The sequence below is a fragment of the Pleurodeles waltl genome, chromosome 4_1 (assembly GCF_031143425.1).
Source record: "Pleurodeles waltl isolate 20211129_DDA chromosome 4_1, aPleWal1.hap1.20221129, whole genome shotgun sequence".
Lineage (NCBI taxonomy): Eukaryota > Metazoa > Chordata > Amphibia > Caudata > Salamandridae > Pleurodeles > Pleurodeles waltl.
Window position 1 is genome coordinate 375,777,641 of NC_090442.1, and position 20,072 is coordinate 375,797,712.

General features: G+C 41.4%; 1 protein-coding gene across 1 annotated transcript in view; it reads right to left on the reverse strand.

Annotated features, from left to right (window-relative positions):
• ST8SIA1 (ST8 alpha-N-acetyl-neuraminide alpha-2,8-sialyltransferase 1) overlaps nucleotides 1-20,072 on the reverse strand; it is a 404,584-nt gene that overhangs the window by 59,838 nt on the left and 324,674 nt on the right. The window contains exon 4 of the mRNA XM_069228549.1: nucleotides 13,647-13,739. Within this exon, the coding sequence (XP_069084650.1) occupies nucleotides 13,647-13,739 (93 nt within the window). The remainder of the gene's footprint in view (nucleotides 1-13,646; nucleotides 13,740-20,072) is intronic.

Genomic DNA, 20,072 nt, shown 5'->3' on the forward strand with positions numbered 1-20,072 from the left:
TAGCTGAGGGTGATTCTCTTTTACCCTGACTAGAGTGAGGGTCCTTGCTTGAACAGGGGGTAACCTGACTGTCAACCAAAGACCCCATTTCCAACACTGACATTTCAACCTGACAAAATAAACTTATTGCCAGGTCTAAACTTTCATATTTAATTCATATGTCATCCCTAGGGTAGGCCATAACCAGCCCATATTGTGGAGTAGAATGTATTTAAGATGTTGGCCATGTGGTTTTGAGTTTTATTTGTCCTGGTAGTGAAAAACTCTTAAATTCATTTTTCACTACTGCGAGGCTTGCAAGGCTTGCTTCTCCAATAGGAAAACATTGAGTTACCTTATTACTTTTAATAAGTGATAACTTCAATTAGTAACAGGTCAGAAGGTCAAGTTTGGTGTCTAAAGAATGGTAATTTAAAACCATTTTTTATGTTAAATTTGGATTTTAAGCCTCAATTCTGAAAATATCACTTTTAGAAAGTTGGCATTTTCTTTCCTAGTCATTTGGTGCCTGCAGCCTGGGTCCTAGGTCACATGACTTGGTGTAGTTGCCAGTTGGCCTTTGTGTATTCCTCCCAGATAGTAAGACAAAGGGGAGTTAGGTGTTGGCACGATGGAAGGGACAGAGCTGTTGCCAGGCCTAATTACATTTCAAAAGGGTTGCCTCGGCACACTCACAAATAACTTGACACCAGTCTATTGTCACCCCAGATCCCTTGGAGTCTGGCAGGGGAAGAAAGGAAATTCCAGAACCAGATGTGGGGGAAGCCTGGAAGGTTCTCCCACTTTAAAGCCTGGCACCAGCTATAGATACCGGACCATCAGATCAACTCTTCAATACACTCCTGGCACTGTGTAAAACTACAGAGGGACTGCCTTGTAGTTCAGGGTACTGCCTTGCTGCTTGAGGCATGCCTTGTTTCTCAGACGACTGCCCTGCTGGTTGAGCCCTGCCTTGTTTCTCAGAGGACTGCTCTGCTGCTTGAGGCCTGCCTTGTTCTCCAGAGGACTGCCCTGTTGCTTGAGGCCTGCCTTGTTCTTGAGAAGACTGCCCTGCTTCTTGAGGCCTGCCTTGTTGCTTGAACGAGAGAGGACCATCTCTTTGAACCCAGGACTACCAGAGTGACTCTAATGCTCAGATGGCTGTCCTCCTTTTATGGGTTACAGGGACAGAGCAAGCTCCAAGGTCCTCACTGCACCTGCCAAACTGACCTGCTGCAACATGCCCTTCCTAGACCTGCCTGAGCCCTGCTGGACTCTACTGGAATGAGTTCCTGATCCCCAAGAGGTGCCCACCCCAGGTCCTGGACCATTCAATTGCATTAGTTGAGCTCTTCCTGTGAAATCCTGATTCTTTTAACTCTGCACACATGACTGTGAGGGGGTAACCTTTTCAGCGGGACTAACCTTGTCCCTGAATCAATCCCACACTCCATCTTAATCAGTCTGAACGTATGGCTTTGTCTTCCAACCAGATAGCTACAGTTAGAGCTTTCTGCTTTTTTTTACTTAAACCTTTATAATTTCAGAACTTTAGTTCTACTGATAGCAGTTTGTCATTTTTGTCTCATTTAATTTATTGCATTTCACTTTGTTTTCTACATTGGTATGGGGTTTGCTTTGTGTTTTCACCTTACTACAGTTTGAGTGCTGGATAACTACTTTGCGCAGTGTCTCTGAGTTAAGCCTGGCTGCTTTAGCGCTAAGCTACCAGAGGGTTAAGCATAGGTTAATTTATTGACCTCTGTGGTTCACCCTGACCAAGATTGTGGTAGTTGCTTGAGACGGGGTTTCACCCAACTCAATCAAAAACCCAATTTCATACAGTATCCATCAGTCAATAACCACTTTTTACCCCAGGCCTCTAGAAGAGGCATATCAGAGAATGAAAGCTCTTAGAAACAATGCAATTAATATATCCTGGACAAGATATCTGGTTGGCAATTCACTAACATTAGCAGACAGCACCACTTCATTAAATGTGGTCCTGTATGTATGTTTTAGCCAAGAACTATAAGATTTCTAATTCCAGCTTCTCCCTTTTTAATAAAAGTATTATGTAATAAGCACTGCATTAAAATCTGCATAAGGCTCCCAACAGCGACATTTGTCCACAAGGGCAATCTCTGGGAATTTTCCTCAGGACCTACCTCACCATAGCTGCAGTGCTGTGGGGAATGTGGAACCAGGAAAATTGGTTATTATTCCTAGCCTCCCCACTAAACAATGGTGTGTTCATGGTTAATCATATTTTCAGCATATAACTCTGATACCATTTGCTTCATCGTTGCACAGAAGGGTGAGTGAGGATACAACCACAGACTGCTGAAGTGTATTGCTTGCTCTCTTATGGACGTAAGGTGAAAATTGAGGCACTGTATGCATTCAATGCAGCACAAAAGATAAAACACAACAAAAAAAAAGTAACTTTTGCTGTCAAGTCTGCTGGAAGAATTAGTGCAGATGGATGTCATGAGTGTAGAGTGCAAAAAATACAGATGATGGACGGAATGCTGAACAATGCAGACATTCACCCCCAGTCACAAAGATCTGGGTTTGATCCATCGGTTTTTTGCTTACCACACCACCCCAGTTTGGACTCAGCCATATGCAAATCAATCTTGACCCTGTTCCTCATGGGAACAGTACAGCCTGAACTGCCAAGCCAGGTCCTTCCTGGACCGGAACCAAGCATCCCAGGACCGGTTTCAGGGTATCACCCTTCATCAGCTAGCCTAGCTTGAATCCAGTGGCACAGTGAGCACGGGACCCATGTCTGGGCATACCCTCCCCACTTGGAGCAACAAATGCAAAAAGAACAGATGATGGACGGAATGCTGAACAATGCAAACATTCACCCCCAGTTACAAAGATCTGGGATTAATCCACAATTTCTTTTGCTCACCACACCACCCTAGTTTGGACCCAGCCATATGCAAATCAGTCTTGACCCTGTTCCTCATGGGAACAGTCCAGCCCGAGCTGCCAAGCCAGGTCCTTCCTGGACCGGAAACAAGCATCCTAGGACCGGTTTCAGGGTTTCACCCTTCATCAGCTAGGCTAGCTTGAATCCACTGGCGCAGTGAGCACGGGACCCACGTCTGTACATACACTTTCCACCTGGAGCAACAAATGCAAAAAGAACAGATGATGGACGGAATGCTGAACAATGCAAACCTTCACCCCCAGTCACAAAGATATGGGTTTAATCCATAATTTTTTTGCTCAACACACCACCCCAGTTTGGACTCAGCCATATGCAAATCAGTCTCGACCCTGTTCCTCATGGGAACAGTACAGCCCAAAGTTCCAAGCCAGGTCCTCCCTGGACAGGAAACAAGCATCCTAGGACCAGTTTCAGGGTATCACCCTTCATCAGTTAGGCTAGCTTGAAGCCAGTGGCACAGTGAGCATGGGACCCATGTCGGGGCATACCCTTCCCACTTGGGGCAACAAATGCAAAAAGAACAGATGATGGACGGAATGCTGAACAATGCAAACATTCACCCCCAGTCACAAAGATCTGGGTTTAATCAATCATTTTCTTGCTCACCACGTCACCCCAGTTTGGACCCAGCCATATGCAAATAAGTCTTGACGCTGTTCCTCATGGAAACAGTCTAGACCGAACTACCAAGCCAGGTCCTCCCTGGACCAGAAACAAGCATCCTAGGACTGGTTGCAGAGTATCACCCTTCATCAGCTAGGCTAGCTTGAATCCAGTGGCGCAGTGAGCACGGGACCCATGTATGGGCATACCCTTCCCACTTGGGGCAACAAATGCAAAAAGAACAGATGTTGGACGGAATGCTGAACAATGCAAACATTCACCCCAGCCACAAAGATCTGTGTTTAATCCATCGTTTTTTTGCTCACCACGCCACCCCAGTATGGACCCAGTCACATACAAATCAGTCTTGACCCGGTTCCTAATTGGAACAGTCCAGCCCGAACTACCAAGCAGGTCCTCCCTGGACTGGTAACAAGCATCCTAGGACTGGTTTGAGGGTATCACCCTTCATCCGCTAGGCTAGCTGGATTAAACCCAGATCTTTGTGACTGGGGGTGAATGTTTGCATTGTTCAGCATTCCGTCCATCATCTAATGTTTTTCAGGGCTTAAACCTGAAGCACCCAGGGAGAGTGTCAATGGGTGACGCTTTCCTCGTCACCCAGGGGAGGGCCTCGAGGCACCTTTGCTGGGCCGATGAGGTCACTCCCATAGGGGTTGGGATCTCCTCAGCCCAGCAAAGTTCAGCTCAGGCAGCCAGGAGTCTGCGCAAATCGCAGGCATGACCTTTGTTCAGCCTGACAGACACTCTTCATGGGGTAGGGGGGCGTGGCCCCTCGGCCCTAAAGGACGGGCCGCCACTGGCAGAATGTCAGAGTAGCACGCAGAGTGGGAACCTACGTACCCTTCTTCTTCACAGTGCCGTGCGACTCCATCCGCTCTACATGGTCACCTTTACCTAACTCAATCAGTTCTTCACTTTTTTTAAAACACTAACATTTCCACAAATGCAATTTTATATTGGGTGTTTTATGGTATGAAGTATATGTCGCATTTGGAGATGCTCTGTGCATTTAGAAGGGAGTCTGGAAAGAGTTCCCTTCCTACAACTACGCACCTTAGCCCCAATGGGATCCTTGTCTTTAATTCAGAAATTCCACAGAGGGACAAGAGGTGGGTCAGGCGCAGTTTCTATCTGTGAGAATCTTTACAATATCTACAAAAAGTACAAGGCTTCTGGTTGTGTGTTGCACGCATGCATCTCATTAAAAAGCATCTCATTTTAATGCTCCATGTGCATGCACAAAAATGCCCTTTTTTCGATCTTCATTAGCTTCAATCGGGAAAGAAATCCATGAATCAGACCCTTCTTTTAATAACTATTCTTAGGACGGCTAAGTGTGACATTCTAACAAGTCTTCGAATTTTAGGTGAGAAAGCTAGGGCCTATTAAGATCACATATTGGCCCATACTTGTCTGAGAAAATCACAAAATGTTAGTGCAGAAATTCAAAGTGTCTTGGCTTTTGGCAAAAGTCTTGAAAAATATTTTTGGGGGCTACTTAGTATTACAACTACACTATGGCATCAAAGAAAGTGATGTCACAGAAACTGATCTCAACAAGTAAATCAAAGGAGATACAGGTCGGCTGCCCACTCATCACTGTTCTCCTTCATAGTATCTCGCAGGTTGACGTGGTCGTTCATCTTTCTAATGTAATTAAAAAAGGACGATTATACTAGGTAATAAGAAGCTGTGTTATTTGCGCCACTATGACATTATAAAGCGTTGTTGTTATCAGTAGTAACAGTAGTAACAGTAGTAGTAGTAGCAGTAGTAGTAGTATTGGAAGTATTGCAGTGACATTGGCAGGAATGTTTGTAAAGGAAGGGTGGCCAGACGAGACATATCTGCTGAATCCACTGAATACCAATGAGCCTCTTGTCAAATGTTTGCTGATGAGGAGAGCAGGAAGTGGTATTAAATTCCCTCTCTCAGGGGGAATAATTTGGAGTCTAGTGGTCTAGTGTTCAAGTTGCCGATTTTGGAAAAAAGGGACTTGGGCATAAACGCTGGTTTTGACACATCTTAAAATCATGTGATTCTTGGCAAATCACTTAATCTCACTTTGCCTACAAATGTTCAAATGTGAAATTCTGTGATGTAATATAAATATGTAATCTCAAAATGCAAACTGCCTTCTAATGTACATGATCTTGTATTGTTTCCAAACACCCTTCATAACATACAAAGTTCTACAGCTAGGTCTCCGCTAGATAAATAGCAACACATACCTACACCTTGACCAATGTACTAAGAACCTATGACTGGCTTCATACCGAACACCCCCACTTGTATCTTTATCAAATTCACCATATGGTTTTCATCTGCACAGTTCATCTTTATCAGTACATGTTTGATCAATAGGCACCAAATCATGCATAACAAATAAAGCACAGGTGTACTCATTGACCAATCTAGGGAAATACCCATTCAATTCTACTGAAATATCCATTACAAAGATATTAAATAACAGGATGCAGAACAAACATCCTTATTTTACATGTGCCATTTCTCTACCATGCTCTCATTTGACAGTCTCACCCCAGCCCAAATATTGATATGTATGTACAATTGAGATTCATGACCAACTAATAATATGCATAACTGTGAGTAAGTGCGTTTTACAGTATGGATTCAAATGTTAATTTAGACTCTAGCGTGGACATCCTGCCAGACTACAAATCATCAGAGGCTACGGCCACCACTCCTCAGGCAGAGGACCACCATTCATATTTACAGATCCCTACCTTGCTGACAGGGATCTATAAACTTCACTGTCAGTTGCTCTGAAGGTAGAAGAGTTTGCCAAGCAGGCAAAAATGTACAAGGTTGTTCTTGAAAATCAGAAAACAACATGGCCCTAACATGGGACATTTCTCCACATGCATCGGGGCCATTGTCCTATTTCCATTCCCAGAACAGTCATTCTCTTAATGGGGGGTTGGGGTAGTTTCGTTTTTGGAAACAGGGTAGGGGTCAGGATAGATTTTTTTAGGGCTTTGGGAAGGTGGGGGTGCCGGGGTAGTTTAGTTTTATGGGGCAGGCTTTAGGGGGTCAGGGTAGTTTTTTTTTAGGGTTCAGGGCGGGTGGGGGGTTGGGGTACTTTCGTTTTTAGGGGTTGGGGTTTGGGATCGTTTTTTTTTTAGGGTCAGGGCGATTGGGGAGGTCGGGGTACTTTAGGTATTGGGAGTGGGGGTAGTTTTGAGCCTCAGGGCGGGTAGGGGGGTTGCATGAAAGAACCACGCATGCCGTTTCGCATGCCATTTCCACACATGCCTTTACTAAAATTCATTGTGAAGGCATGTGTGGTAGAGGCATGCTTGGAAACAACGAGGTTGTGATTATGACCACGTTGTTAAGGCATACATGTTCCAGCATGCGTGGTTCCATCATACTATCTCCGGGGACTCTGATCAGTTAGGGGTGGCTGGCCTTTGAATAAAAATGCAACCAAATCGTTCCTACACATGCACAGCTTTGGTAATACGTGTCGTCCTTCTTCATAGATGCAATAGTTGCAGCTTAAAGGGGTAATCTGGGGACACCAGTTGGTAGAGTCTTCAACAGCTGCGTAGCAAGGTGACTGCTCCTTCTTTTAAAAGCACAAGATTACGCAACAGTACCATGATCAAGCCAGTGGAGCTTGTAACAGGTTACTTCTAGGCATATTGATACTCACCTTTTCTCTATGTCATTTCTCTTTTGAGTGAATCATATAAAACTAAGGGAAATGAGGTATGCATCTTAGTAACAGCTTCGATGCCCATTTGGTTTTGGCCACGTAAAATTGAAATTGATTATTTTCCAGGATGGTCCATATTGAATTGTACTTTTCTGTTTTAAATGTTGTATTAAATCCATGAAACATGGCAGTATGATAGTATCAAAGCTTCCACACTACCCTTACCTTCACACCTAACCTAATATTCAATTAATATTAAGGTTTCATAAAGTTTCTCAAACGTTGGGATAACCCACATTCATTCCTTAGGTCTAACCCTCATTTGGATGTGATTTCTAAGGAAGTTCAGCCTTTTACCAAAAGAAAGGCTGAAAGTCACTACACAAAATAAATACCAAAGTCGTGGCTATGATGTATTTATCTTGAGTGGTGTATTCCTACCAGTTACAGAGCCAGATACTTAAACAACCATACATCCGGTTCTAATGCAATTTGGCCCTAAGCATCACCCTGAGTTAAAATAAACCTAAATATTATATGAGGCATAAACCCAAATTTCATAATGCATTATTAAGATCACGCAAAGAGTAGTGGGAAGCAAATAAAGACAGTTTCTTTCCTGTCTGCTGGGGACCCATTTCCACCTTTATCCCTAGTCTGGATATGGTGGGACCAGAAATAAGAATATTTGAGAATTTGGTACTTGAGAAAGTAAAAAAATTGTGCAAATTCACTCCTAAGCCTGACCCGAACCTTACGAAAAATGAACAACAGACCTTGCTGAAATTACAGCAAAACAAGAATATTGTTATTAAACCTTGTGACAAAGGGGGAGGGATTGTGTTACTTGAAACAGATCAGTATAAGCAGAAGGTTAACCTTATGCTAGGAGTATCAGAACATTATAGCAAAGCCAACAACAGTTGGCAAAAGGAAATAAAAAAGGCAATTCAGGAAGTGAGTCTGAAAGCATACAATGAAGGATTGATTTGTGACAAGGAATATGTATTTTTGAATCCCACAACTACCAGAGTTCCTATTCTTTATGGTTTACCGAAAATACATAAAAATGAAATAGACCCTCCCTTTCGCCCTATAGTTTCCACGGTAGGGTCCATTACTGAACCACTGTCCAAATTTGTGGAAAAATTCCTGAAAGCAAGAGTGGTACAACTCCCTGCATATATTAAAGATACGGGCCATATTAATTCAAAACTGGAAGGGGCCAGTTTCAACCCAGATACTGAGTTCTTGGTGACTATGGACATCGAGGCTCTGTATACGAACATCCCCCAGTATGGAGCTCTGCAGGCAGTACGCCAACTATTTGCTAAGGAGGGAATGACTGATCACTTGCTTTTTGTTCTAGACTGCTTAAAGATCGTCTTGGAAGGTAACTTTTTTGAATTTGATGGGAAAATGTACCAGCAGAAGAAGGGAGTAAGTATGGGGGCAGCGTGTGCCCCCAGTGTTGCGAATATCTATGTGGGTCTATTCGAACAGACCCACATTTATAATGAAATGGCCCCTTTTTATGAGAACATCAGGTTATGGTCTAGATATATAGACGACGTGTTCTTCATCTGGTCAGGACATGAAGAAGAATTGAATGAATTCTGTGAATGGGTCAATTTATGTGATACTAACCTCAAATTTTCCGTCCATAGAAGTAGGGACAAAATTGAGTTCCTAGATATCTGGATAAAAAACCATAACTCACAGTTAGAAGTATCATTATATATAAAATCTATGGCAAAGAACACCATTTTGCACTTTGATAGCTATCACCCAAGATGCCAAAAACAAGGAGTTCCTTTCAGTCAATTTCTCCGGATCCGCAGGAATTGCACAGAACTTAGTGAATACAATATACATGCAGATGTTCTCCAAAAAAAACTGTTGCTGAGGGGCTATCCCAAGGGATTGATCAGGGAATCATATAAACGTGCGAAATACTTTAATAGAGAGAGTATGTTTCAACAGCGTACAAAAGAACTGAAAGCACAATTAGTTTGTGTTATTCAACATTCTAATATGAATGATAAAATCAGGAAAATTATCAATAGTAATTGGCAAATCCTGAATAGCGATCAAACTGTTACTCCTCTAGATAGACCTATTCTGGCATTTAAGAAAAATCAGAACATTCGTAATAAATTGGTTAAGGCAGCTCTACCGAGAGATAGCGAACTCAGTCAAAAGTCCTTCACCGGATCAGCCCCAGTGAGGGGGAACCACAAATGTGGGACTTGTAAAGCATGTCCTAAAGCTGTAGTGAGTGATCTTTTAGTGTGGAATCAAAGGAAGTACGAGTTATGCGATATGACTAATTGTAGAACATCAAATTGTATATATTTGATTACCTGTCCCTGCCCGGCTGGGTATGTGGGAGAGACTGGACGTGAAATGAGAGTTAGAATTTCAGAACATCTATCTAATATTCGAAACAAGAGGGAGGGAGCTCCCTTAGTACAACACTGGTTGAAAGAAAAACATTGTCTGGATGAAATGTCTTGGACAATTTTGGAAAAAATTAAGGACATTCCAGGGAAAGAAAGGGAAAACATAAGAAAAAAACGGGAGGTTTTTTGGAGTTTTTCCTTGGATACATACTGTAATGGGTTAAATGAATGTATGCCTTGGGAAAATGCTCTAATTTGAATGCCCTCTTGTAACCAGCACGTTCTTCTGTTAAAATCCAGAAGACTTTAATTAGTTCAGTGAGTTTATATGATCATTTTGTTAGGGTTGACGGTTCTTAGGTTATTTTCTAATTTCCTTTATTTTTTTATTTTTTTCCCTTCTGGCATTCCAAGAGCTGCCCGATCTCTGATGACTATTACCACACTGCTGATAGTATGCATGTTTTTTTTTTTTTTTTTTTCTGATTGGAATCGATTTGACCAGATAGAAGGGGCTGTGGCTCAATGACTGTAACTAAGAGTCAAGTGTGTGACTCCCAAGTGAAAGTGTCTTATTTTTCTTTTCTTTTCTTCTTTTCTTTTTATTCTTTAGATGTCCCCCATGTTCATTATCAGTAATATGAATTACTGTATTTGAACAAATCTTTGTATCCATTGGAGCGTACTTGCACAGTGATACTATTAGAATCAAAAACCATTTGGTTTTAACCCCATTCCAAGATGGCCGACACTGTTGCTGTGAGAATCGGCAACTCCGTAGTCTCGCGGTGTTTTGACCGAGATTTAGAACAGGTTGCCTGACTTTAAAATGGAGTCAGCACCATCCGGCAGTTCTTACATCTGATGCCCGTGATTGCTGTTTTTTGGAAGAATCTGCGAAAAACGAAGGTATGCTCGCTGATAGGAATAGAAGCCCATGTTGAAAATATATAGGGGACATAGAGGTATAGCGCTAGTTTCCTTTTAAAATTTATAAAACGATTAAGATCTGTGTGCTCATGTCTTTTATCAATAAGAACATGACGCTATATAATTTGTGGGATTTAAATTGAGCGGAGTTTCCATTTGGAATTAATGTTGAGAGACAGACTTTTTGCTAAAGAGACAGAAGGGATCGGTCACTGTTGACGAAACTTTTTTACCGTACTGTTGTTTTTCTCTCTGTATGCAGACAGAGGAGGTGAGAGAACCTTTTGGAGGAACCCCCCAGAGAAATTTCTTACTTAAAAGATCATTTGGGTAGGTGAAGGAATTAGCCCTTTGTCTCTTGGTAGAGGACCAGGCTGCATCACACCCCATCCCTTCCCTCTCCCTTCCCTCTCCCTTTCCTCTCCCCTTTTTCCCCCCCTTCCCCTTTCCTTCCCGCCCCCCTTCTCCCTTTTTCAGTTATTTAGTATGTTTTGGTAAACAAAATGAGGTGATTATATAAATATATATCCGGTTATGTGTTTTTACAAGGACTTACTCGTGAATTGAAGTAGAAACTAGAAAATTGAAACTTGTCTGCACTATAATTGAGGAAACTCAGCAACACCGTCGCCGGGTATTTATTTATTTATTACTTACTTTTTAATGCTGTTATTGGTGGCTATATACACAAGGGTGATGGCGGTGTGTTTAATTATTTGTTCAACTCACTTTTATTTGAAGTTCTCTTACTTTTCTTTTTTATTGATTCACATCTCACTTTATTCTTGCTTTGGTGTTTTCTGTTTTCACTTCATAATTTATCGGTTGTCGATTCTGTGGTTATTAGTCACGGGTGGATAGTGGAATCTCAAGAACCTGGATTAAAATGCATTATCCTTTTTTACTTTGTATCTATCAGAATTTATCCGATGGGAAAGATGAGAACTTATTTAATCTACGATATTATGTACTAAGTATGGAACAGGAACGGCCATGAAGAAGGCGGCTTTTCAAATTTGGTGGTTTCCGCCGAAACGCGCGTAGGCTTTGTTCCTACGATTGGTTGGTTTTTGTATGGACCCTGAATTTATGGGGCTGAAATAGAAGTTTTTTTCTTATCAAGGAAGATGGAGACTCAAACAGGAATTGAATAACAATATGATATTTATGTGAATATTTTTTCAGCTCCAGAAAAATAAATTGTATGTTCTTAATTTGTATTTCACTGTACTGTAAGATAATTTGTGTGTATGTTTGTGTAGTGTCGTGGGTTGATTATTTTCATTGTTTTGTCTGATGTGTTAGGTTGTCTCCGTTTATTAATTTATATATAGGTGTAAATATTTATATAAATATTTTCTTGTTTTCCCATGTTCATTTGTATATATTTGTATATTCGAATATTGATTTGTGCCGTTGTTTGACATACATTTGTAATAAATATTCTTTTTTGAAATTTCGTTACAGCTTTTTTTTCTATGTTAGATAAAAGTGAACATTGATTGTAGCTCATTACTTTTTCTTGTATTCAAGTGTTATTCCCTGGATGGGCTACTTATCACACCAGGGACCCTCGATAGTCTTTTTTGCTGGGGAGTCTAAGTCAGCCTCTACAAATCTAGTGAGCGGACTTCCGGTCACCCTTCCCTTGCAGTACATCACCACGGTGGTCAACAACAGCTAAGAAGCGCCAGATAGTTACTGCATGTTACTGCACTGTCAAAGAACGACCACAGGTAACAAGCCAGGAAACAGCAGGACTCTTAAGAAAAATATTAAATATGTTAGAACCCGGTGGGGAAAACCGATTAATGTGTGAAATCCGTATACACAATGTATGTGCATTTTCTCAATTGAACTCCAGAACCATGAAAGAAAACATATCTACGCTCAATGTATTTGTTATGAACAGCATTGATTGTTAGCAAGCCAGCTGGCTGAAATATGAAGTCTCAGTCCCATTCATAACCAATGTCTTCGCAGTCTGTTCCTGTGCGTTCTGTCGTGAATTCTACCATCCTGAGTGCCTGAAGGAAACCCATCATCTGGGTCTCTGCGTCCTGATGATGGTATCTCTGCCCCACACCACACCCCGAACGCACACACCGTTGCCTCTCCACTCTGTTTCCACATGCTGTCTCAGGTACTGGTGTGGAGCCTCCACTGGGTGTGTGACTGAGCGGTGTGGACAGGGTGGCTCCCCTGCTAAGGCTCCATGCATGAGCCTATTGCTCTGCCCTGCCTTCAACTCAGTTGCCATAGGTGGCATTAAGCGCACTGACAGCTGTAGAAAGAAGTAAACACATAGAATGTCTCTTGAATATAGGCATTGCAGATTTTGACTGCGATGATGCACTGCACTCTGGGCAAATTCATTTAGTGAAGCACTTCTCTCCATATGTCACAAACTGCTGATCCAAAATGCCTAAAAATACAGAAGTGATGAGTGCATACTCTCTTTGCAGCGCTTCCCCAAAAGGTCGTGAATAGTATTATATTACATTACAATCAGGTCCCTAGAGCTTCCGCAGCATGAATGCTAAGATATTTAAACCAGCACAGTTGCAGATTTCCCAGAAGGACACCATGTCTAATGAAAGTTGCAGTGGATAACTTTACATTTGTAGATGGCATCATCATCATCTGTCAGGATCAAAGGAGAGAAAAATAACTCACTATTTATTAACATTCATAAGATAATTTATCCTTGCTCTAGACCTCAGGATAACTATTCATCTTCAAATCTATGCACACGCTTAAGATGGTCTTCAGACCATTTGATAGTAGCGTGTGCTAGATTCCGCTGCACACTTCTTGAAATGGGTCGTACGTATAAGCAATTCATAGGTCTAGCCTTGACTAGGCTTTGGATGGACCACCTTTTGAACATAGACTATTTTCTTTGGTTGAAGAGTTAGGTAGCCGGTACAATGTATACTCTTTGAATCTGGCTATATCCTTTCATACTACGTGCTTAAGATACTCTTGATAAAGTAACCTTCCCAGCATGATTAATCTTCAAACAGATTTGTATAGAAACATAATGTAAAATTCAATTTACCTGTTTTTGATTATACTTGGGTTAGCTGTGACCAGCTGGGTCTTGGCTCCAACGTCTTTACTGTAGTCGCTAGACAAAGGAGGGAGATTGCACCTGTGGAAACAAAATCTGTTATTTTTTAGTGTCTCACTTAAACACTTTTAAACACTGTCATTGGTCAAAAATAATCAATTTTAACTATAACACAACCCAACAACCCATCTCGTCAAGAAATCTTAAAAGCAAAGGCAAACGCTTTTGGCTTTCTGCTGACGTCTCCATTTATGTGGCAATACTATACTAACAGTTGAAGGAAATGTGCAAATTATGCACAGGAATACAGTACAGGGAAAACATTTATCTGACAATGTAAGGTAGCTAGAATGAAACAATTTAATATTGCACTATAGATTGTGGTACCCGAATCTCGTCCAGGATGGCCCAATATGAGCCACATTTTGCGATATGCATATTAGATTATTTTAAAGTCATTGGTCATACTAAACATCAGCCATGGCCACTGCTCTTGCGGACCAAAGTCGGACACACCTTACAGCAGGAGTCTAATTCTATAAATGTGTTATTTCCATGGAACAGAGAAGGTTAAAGGAAAAGCAAAGAACTGGTTGTTTTCAGACAGTTACTCCCAACTGCTGTCAGTCCACCAAATAGTGAAGAAAGCTTAATCAATAGTACCGTTACAGGACACGTGATCATGTTTACTGAACCATAAACGAACAAGTCATTTTCACACAGAGTGTATCACATCAGAGACAGAGAATGAGGGGAAAACACAAATTCTCATGAACTAAACTACCCCATCGCCTAAACTCAGGATCTCTAGGAAACAAACTAATAAACAGGCATGTGTGCCAAATTGTCGAAGCAGCACACATTATTAAGATGAAGAAAATAGGCTGTATCCTTTTACCGCTATACGTTTCTAGATCATGAATACAAAACATCTAGTTAACTGATCGAATAATTATGGAAAATGTATGTAAAGCATATTTCACATCTTTTTCCAAAGGCGCTCTAGGCATTCTGCTAGCTGTCTGTGATGTCTAAACAGGATATGCAGTGAGGGGAATATAGTTAAACAATTACAGGAGCACATTAAAGAATGCTTATTGACTTAGCATCCTCCACACTACCAGTAAAAGTTTACAAACTTTTAATGAAAGCTTTGAAAAAAAAGATATTTTTAATGCCATGTGTGGGGCACCTTGGGGATGTAAGAAAAGTATCACTGAATTGGCAATGCAAAAATGAGTGATAACTTTGATCTACTTCATTAACCTCGGTTTTTTGAGATTCAGATCCTTTGTGCTCGGAGGACCTATTCAGCGGAATGGCCTCTAAATCCCACTCCCTTGCCAATAATATCTTTTGGGACAAAAAGTCTCCTGCATGGTCTTGGAATGCGTGTTGCCATGCCCATCATAATTTTGGTCCTGTGTAGACCTTGTGTTTTTCTGTTACCCCAAAAGAGCCCAGCCATCACGGAAGTTCACAAATTGGCTTTCTATTATCAAGCATTGGCAAAGCCAGTAGGTCTTGCCTATGCAAAAACTATTGGCTTTGCCAATAGATTTAGTGATGTGCACCAGCTTGGCTGCTGTTTAGCAAGGCTAAAAGTTAGTTACGCAGAACAGTGTTTTGGAGTGAAGTGTCGTGAAGTGGAGTGTCATAGTGTTGTAAATTGGAATAAAGTGGCATAGAGTATAGTGGCATAGAGTGGAGTGGCATAGAGTGGAGAGGCGTGGAGTGGTGTAGAGTTGTGCAGAGTGGAGCATCGTACAGGCGAGTTGTGTAGAGTTGAATGTCATAGGGAGGAGTGTCACAGATTGGAATGGCGAAGACCGGAGTAAAGTGTCGTAGAGTGTCATGGAGAGTCAGAGGAGAGTGGTATAGAGTGTAGTTGAGTGACATGGACTGGAGTGTCATAGAGAGTCAGAATAGAGTGTCATACAGTGGAGAATCATAGAGTATTGTGTCATGGAGTGAAGTGCCAGTGTGGTAGATTGCAGTATTGCATAGTGTCCTAGAGTGGAGCAGATGGGCGTAAAGTGGAAAAGTGAACTTTGTCTCTATCTGGAACCACTAAAAAGGCATATTTCAACAGTTTTTCTTTGACTTCATTTGTTTGTTTCATATCATAACAGCTTAAACTTCCAAATAATGAGTAGAAAAATTCCAAGTTGTTCCAAACAGGTGCACCCAAAATGTGTTGTCCTGGCTGCAAAAATCCATAAAATAACATGGCATTTGTCACAGATACAACTGTCACAATTGGAGCCCAGGAAACACAGACTGTCGGGGGGACCCCCGAAACAGTTTTCACACTGTCCTTTCCAATCTTTAAACAAGAATACTCGTTGTAACTGGAAACCCAGTCTCCAGGCTTTCATAAACTCAGGGCTCCAGCATTCGCTTAGACAAACACATTCCAACATTGATATGATGTATATTATGTAAATAATATAATGAGGCACTCCAAGGGCCTTGATGAAGGGTGAATTCCGCATCTCTGGAGTTAAAGGTTTTAGGGGTTTTATTAGCTCGAGGAGTGCAGGATTAACAGGGACTAAAAACTGTTTGGGTTATGCCTTTGATCAGGCAGTATGGGACTCTCATAATCCGGGATTAAATGTGTCTTGTCTCTTGTATATGATGTGTATAATGTAAATAGTGTACTAAGGTTCTAAATGCGCTTTATCGCCTAAGCTTCCAAAAGGGCAATATAACCAATCAGCTTTCAATTACCAAGTATAGTGTTTAGGAATTAGCTAAAAACACTTTTGTTCAAAGGCAAGCAGACATATAAATATGCATGCAATATTCTTCAATGTGTGGCTCTGAGAGCAAGTCTTGCAGCCTCAGGAGGTTAGAAATTTAAGGATAATGACATTTAAGAATGACCAGCCCTCACACCAAGTTGCTTTGCAGGAGGTGACACCCAAAACACACTTCCCACGCCGAGTGTTGCAGATAACATTAGCTTGCTACAATCAGAAATTCAAGAAAAGAAAGGTGTTCATGGAAGGCACCAACTGTGAGTTCCTTGTTCTCGCGATCCCTTTCTGTTTTCTTCACACATCCCATAAGTCCAGATGAAGCCATACAGTGTCCACAGAAACATGAATTGCAAAAATATGAATGGAAATGCTAATCTCGTGAGTCTAGTTTGTCTTTCTAGATTTCAAGTCTGCATGCCTCAGTTCTCCAGCTCCCCACCGTTTTCTATCTAATCTAACTTGTTGTTTTTGTGTGGTGGATCGCCATAGAGTATAGTGAGGCATCATCATATATGACAGAATAAGGCAATATGCTGACAAGCATAATTTTAGAAAATGGTTAATGGCGCACTTGGGGCCATATGTACAAAGCCTTTGACTGGTAAAATGCCTTTTGGCATGTACCATCTCCATTATGCGAGTTGGTAACCTTTTACCGACTCACAAAATGGGTTTGCAAGAATGTTTTGTGACTGGGAATGCGGTCACAAAACATTTACAGTTACCACCAACTTCATGTTGTTGGTAACCCATTCGCAAATGGGAAGGGATCCCCAAGGTAGCCCTTCCCCTTTTCAAATGGGGGTGCAAACATTTTTTAAGAGCAGGCACTGGTCTCAGGGACCTTTTAAAAAAAAACAGGCTGCATTACAAAAATAAATTGCTTTATTTAAAAAGCAATCACAGATGTGGTGGTCTGCTGATCCTAACACACCACCATCCCCATGACTGTAGACATTCACAGTGGGTCGCAAATTGCGACCTGCCTCATGAAAATTGATGAGGCAGGTCCCTTTGTGACACACTGTGAATTGCTAACAGTGTTGAAGACACTGTTTTACATTTGGTATTGAGACTCGCAATTTGAGAATCGCAAAAATTCTGAAATTGCGATTCGCAACACCAAAAGGTCGTATATCTGGCCCTTAAAGTTAATGGCAGTGATCAGAGGGCATACATCTGAGACCTGTCTGCAGAATCCGGGCCATATGTACTATTTACTGGTTGCAAAATACTGCTTGCAATTTGTGACCAATATTTTTGCTACCAGAAAAGAGATTTAAAGCTCAGCATATGTATTAATAGGTTGGTTTTTAAAAACTGAAATCATAGTGGGTCAGCATCTGACCTACCTCATCGATATTAATGAGTCAGCCACCAATTGTGACCCACTGCGGTTTGTTGCCAACACAGAAATGGAAGTGAGCTGGAGTCAGCAGACCACTATGTCTCTGATTGCTTCTAAAGGAAAACAGGCTGTGTTAAAAAAATGGCTTGATAACTGTTTTTAGACTAGGCAGTGGTCACGTTTCATGAGCAATACACACTTACTGCACCCCTACTGGGCCTGTGCATGATGCTATAATGGGAGCATCACACATATCATGATTCTGTTATTCATGAAAAGAACAAAAAAATCTCTTGTGTAAATAGACTGCAGGTCATACAAAAGCTTTGATTAAGTTCAGAGTGAGCTCTCTTAGGCTCTGTTTTGAGTTGTGGGTGTGTCAACACATAATTTATGAAGTCAGTTTGCCAGTGGGAGAAGGCTGGTCATGGGGATCAATTTTGGGCATATGAGGATACCATGTTTGGGGCTTGATATGGAGAAGTGTGGGCAGTACGTTGTCAGATAAGTGAGTTTGTGCATGGATTATCAAAAGGCATGTATATGGTCAGCATTTAGAGGGTGGATGGCATGACACCAGGCATAGGCTAGTCTTGGAGGGATCGAATGAAGGATGCCATGTGTAGGCTTTTTGAAGGTGTGGAAAATATTGAAGGCCACTCAGTCCGGGCTACTTTTTTAAGGTTAGGGTGCCCAAAAAAAAATAGGTATGGACTCCTTTGATTGTTTACTGCCACAAAAAAAGCTAATTTTGTGTAATGCTAAGTTAGAGAGCAAGAAGCCCAATTTTGTTTGATGCAGTAGTTACATGGCCATTTTGTGTGTGTGTGTGAGTGTGTGCGCACACATGTATGTGGCATGGGTGCAAATGTGTTTTGGAGGCTGTGTGCAGGATAAGATGCTAGGTCATGGATGTTGATTTGTGTGTTTTGTTTAGGAGGGAACAGATTGGCAACTATACACTAATGCATCTTTTGGGGTGGGGGCAGGATAGCAGATAAGGGGTTTCTAACAGTTGTTCCCAAACTGTGCACGGCAGCACCTTGGTGCACAACAAAATCTAGTCAGGGGCGCTGCGTTCGCAATTCTGAGCCAAGACCATCTGAATTACACAGGCGCTTGGAGTGCAGGCCGAGTGTGCTGAGGCTGGTGCCCAATAGGTGGTGCACTTACTTCATTATCATCACGTTTAAACCCTAATTTGTAAAAAGTCTTTACCTCTTCCTGGGGCTCTCAGAAAACTGTTATCCCAATCTAAACGTGAATTATAACGCCCACCTGTATTTATCAAACCACAAAAAAGTTTGTGTTTTTTGTGCTTGAAGACACTTGAAATTGTTTTTAACATAAGAGATCTGTAGTTTTAACTGTGGGAGTTCAGAACTGCTTCCCTTTTGTATTATATAATATAGTGCTTGCTATAAAAAAAAAAGACAACATTGTGAAACCTGACTTAATCCACTTGTGATGTACGTCTCAACTGCAGAACGTTGTGTTCCAGTTAGGTCACTTTACAACTTGTTTGCAATAGAATTATCATTGTGCGACCCTCAGCACAGTGAAGGCAGACTTACTTGTTACTGCGCGTGTGAAATACTTTTTAGATGAAAAATAAGCTGGTTGCAGCAGATGCATTCATTTCAGCTGTCCATAGAGGACAATTACCAGTGCTTGAAATGGAAAAAATAAAGTGCAGGTACTCTGTGCTTGTTTCTGAGAAGTGCCGGTACTCCCCAATTAAAAGTATTAAGTTTTTCTTGAGATGTGCCGGTACTCTCCCGCTCAAAATAGAAAAGTGCCGGTACTCAGTACCGGACAGTACCGGCCCATTTAAAGCACTGACAATTACAACAAATATCACAGAAAGAGATTATTATTGGTGTGTATGCCAAACCACAGAACACACAATAATAAACCTTTACAAGTGAAACCTTTTTATGCACTTTTAATAAATCACATCCTACGGTTCAATGGGTCTGTCGATTATGCAATTATGTACTTCAATCTAATGTTTTGAAATGTAAACTAACTCAAACAGGGTTGTGCTTTATATGAATTGACAATGGTGTTTTTGAGAACTTCACAGTCTCTTATAAATGGGGAGATATGTTTGCTGACTCCTTATGTAATTAGTCCAAAATCATCCAAAATTGATACAGCGGAGTTATATAATGTGTCGCTAGTCCAGGTAATGCAGATTCTATCTCTTTTTCCTGTTCCCTTTAAGACCACAACCTGGGGACAAGGAAGAAAGAGCAAAGTCAAATTTGACACCAGAAGCAAACAAGAAATGGAAAAGTC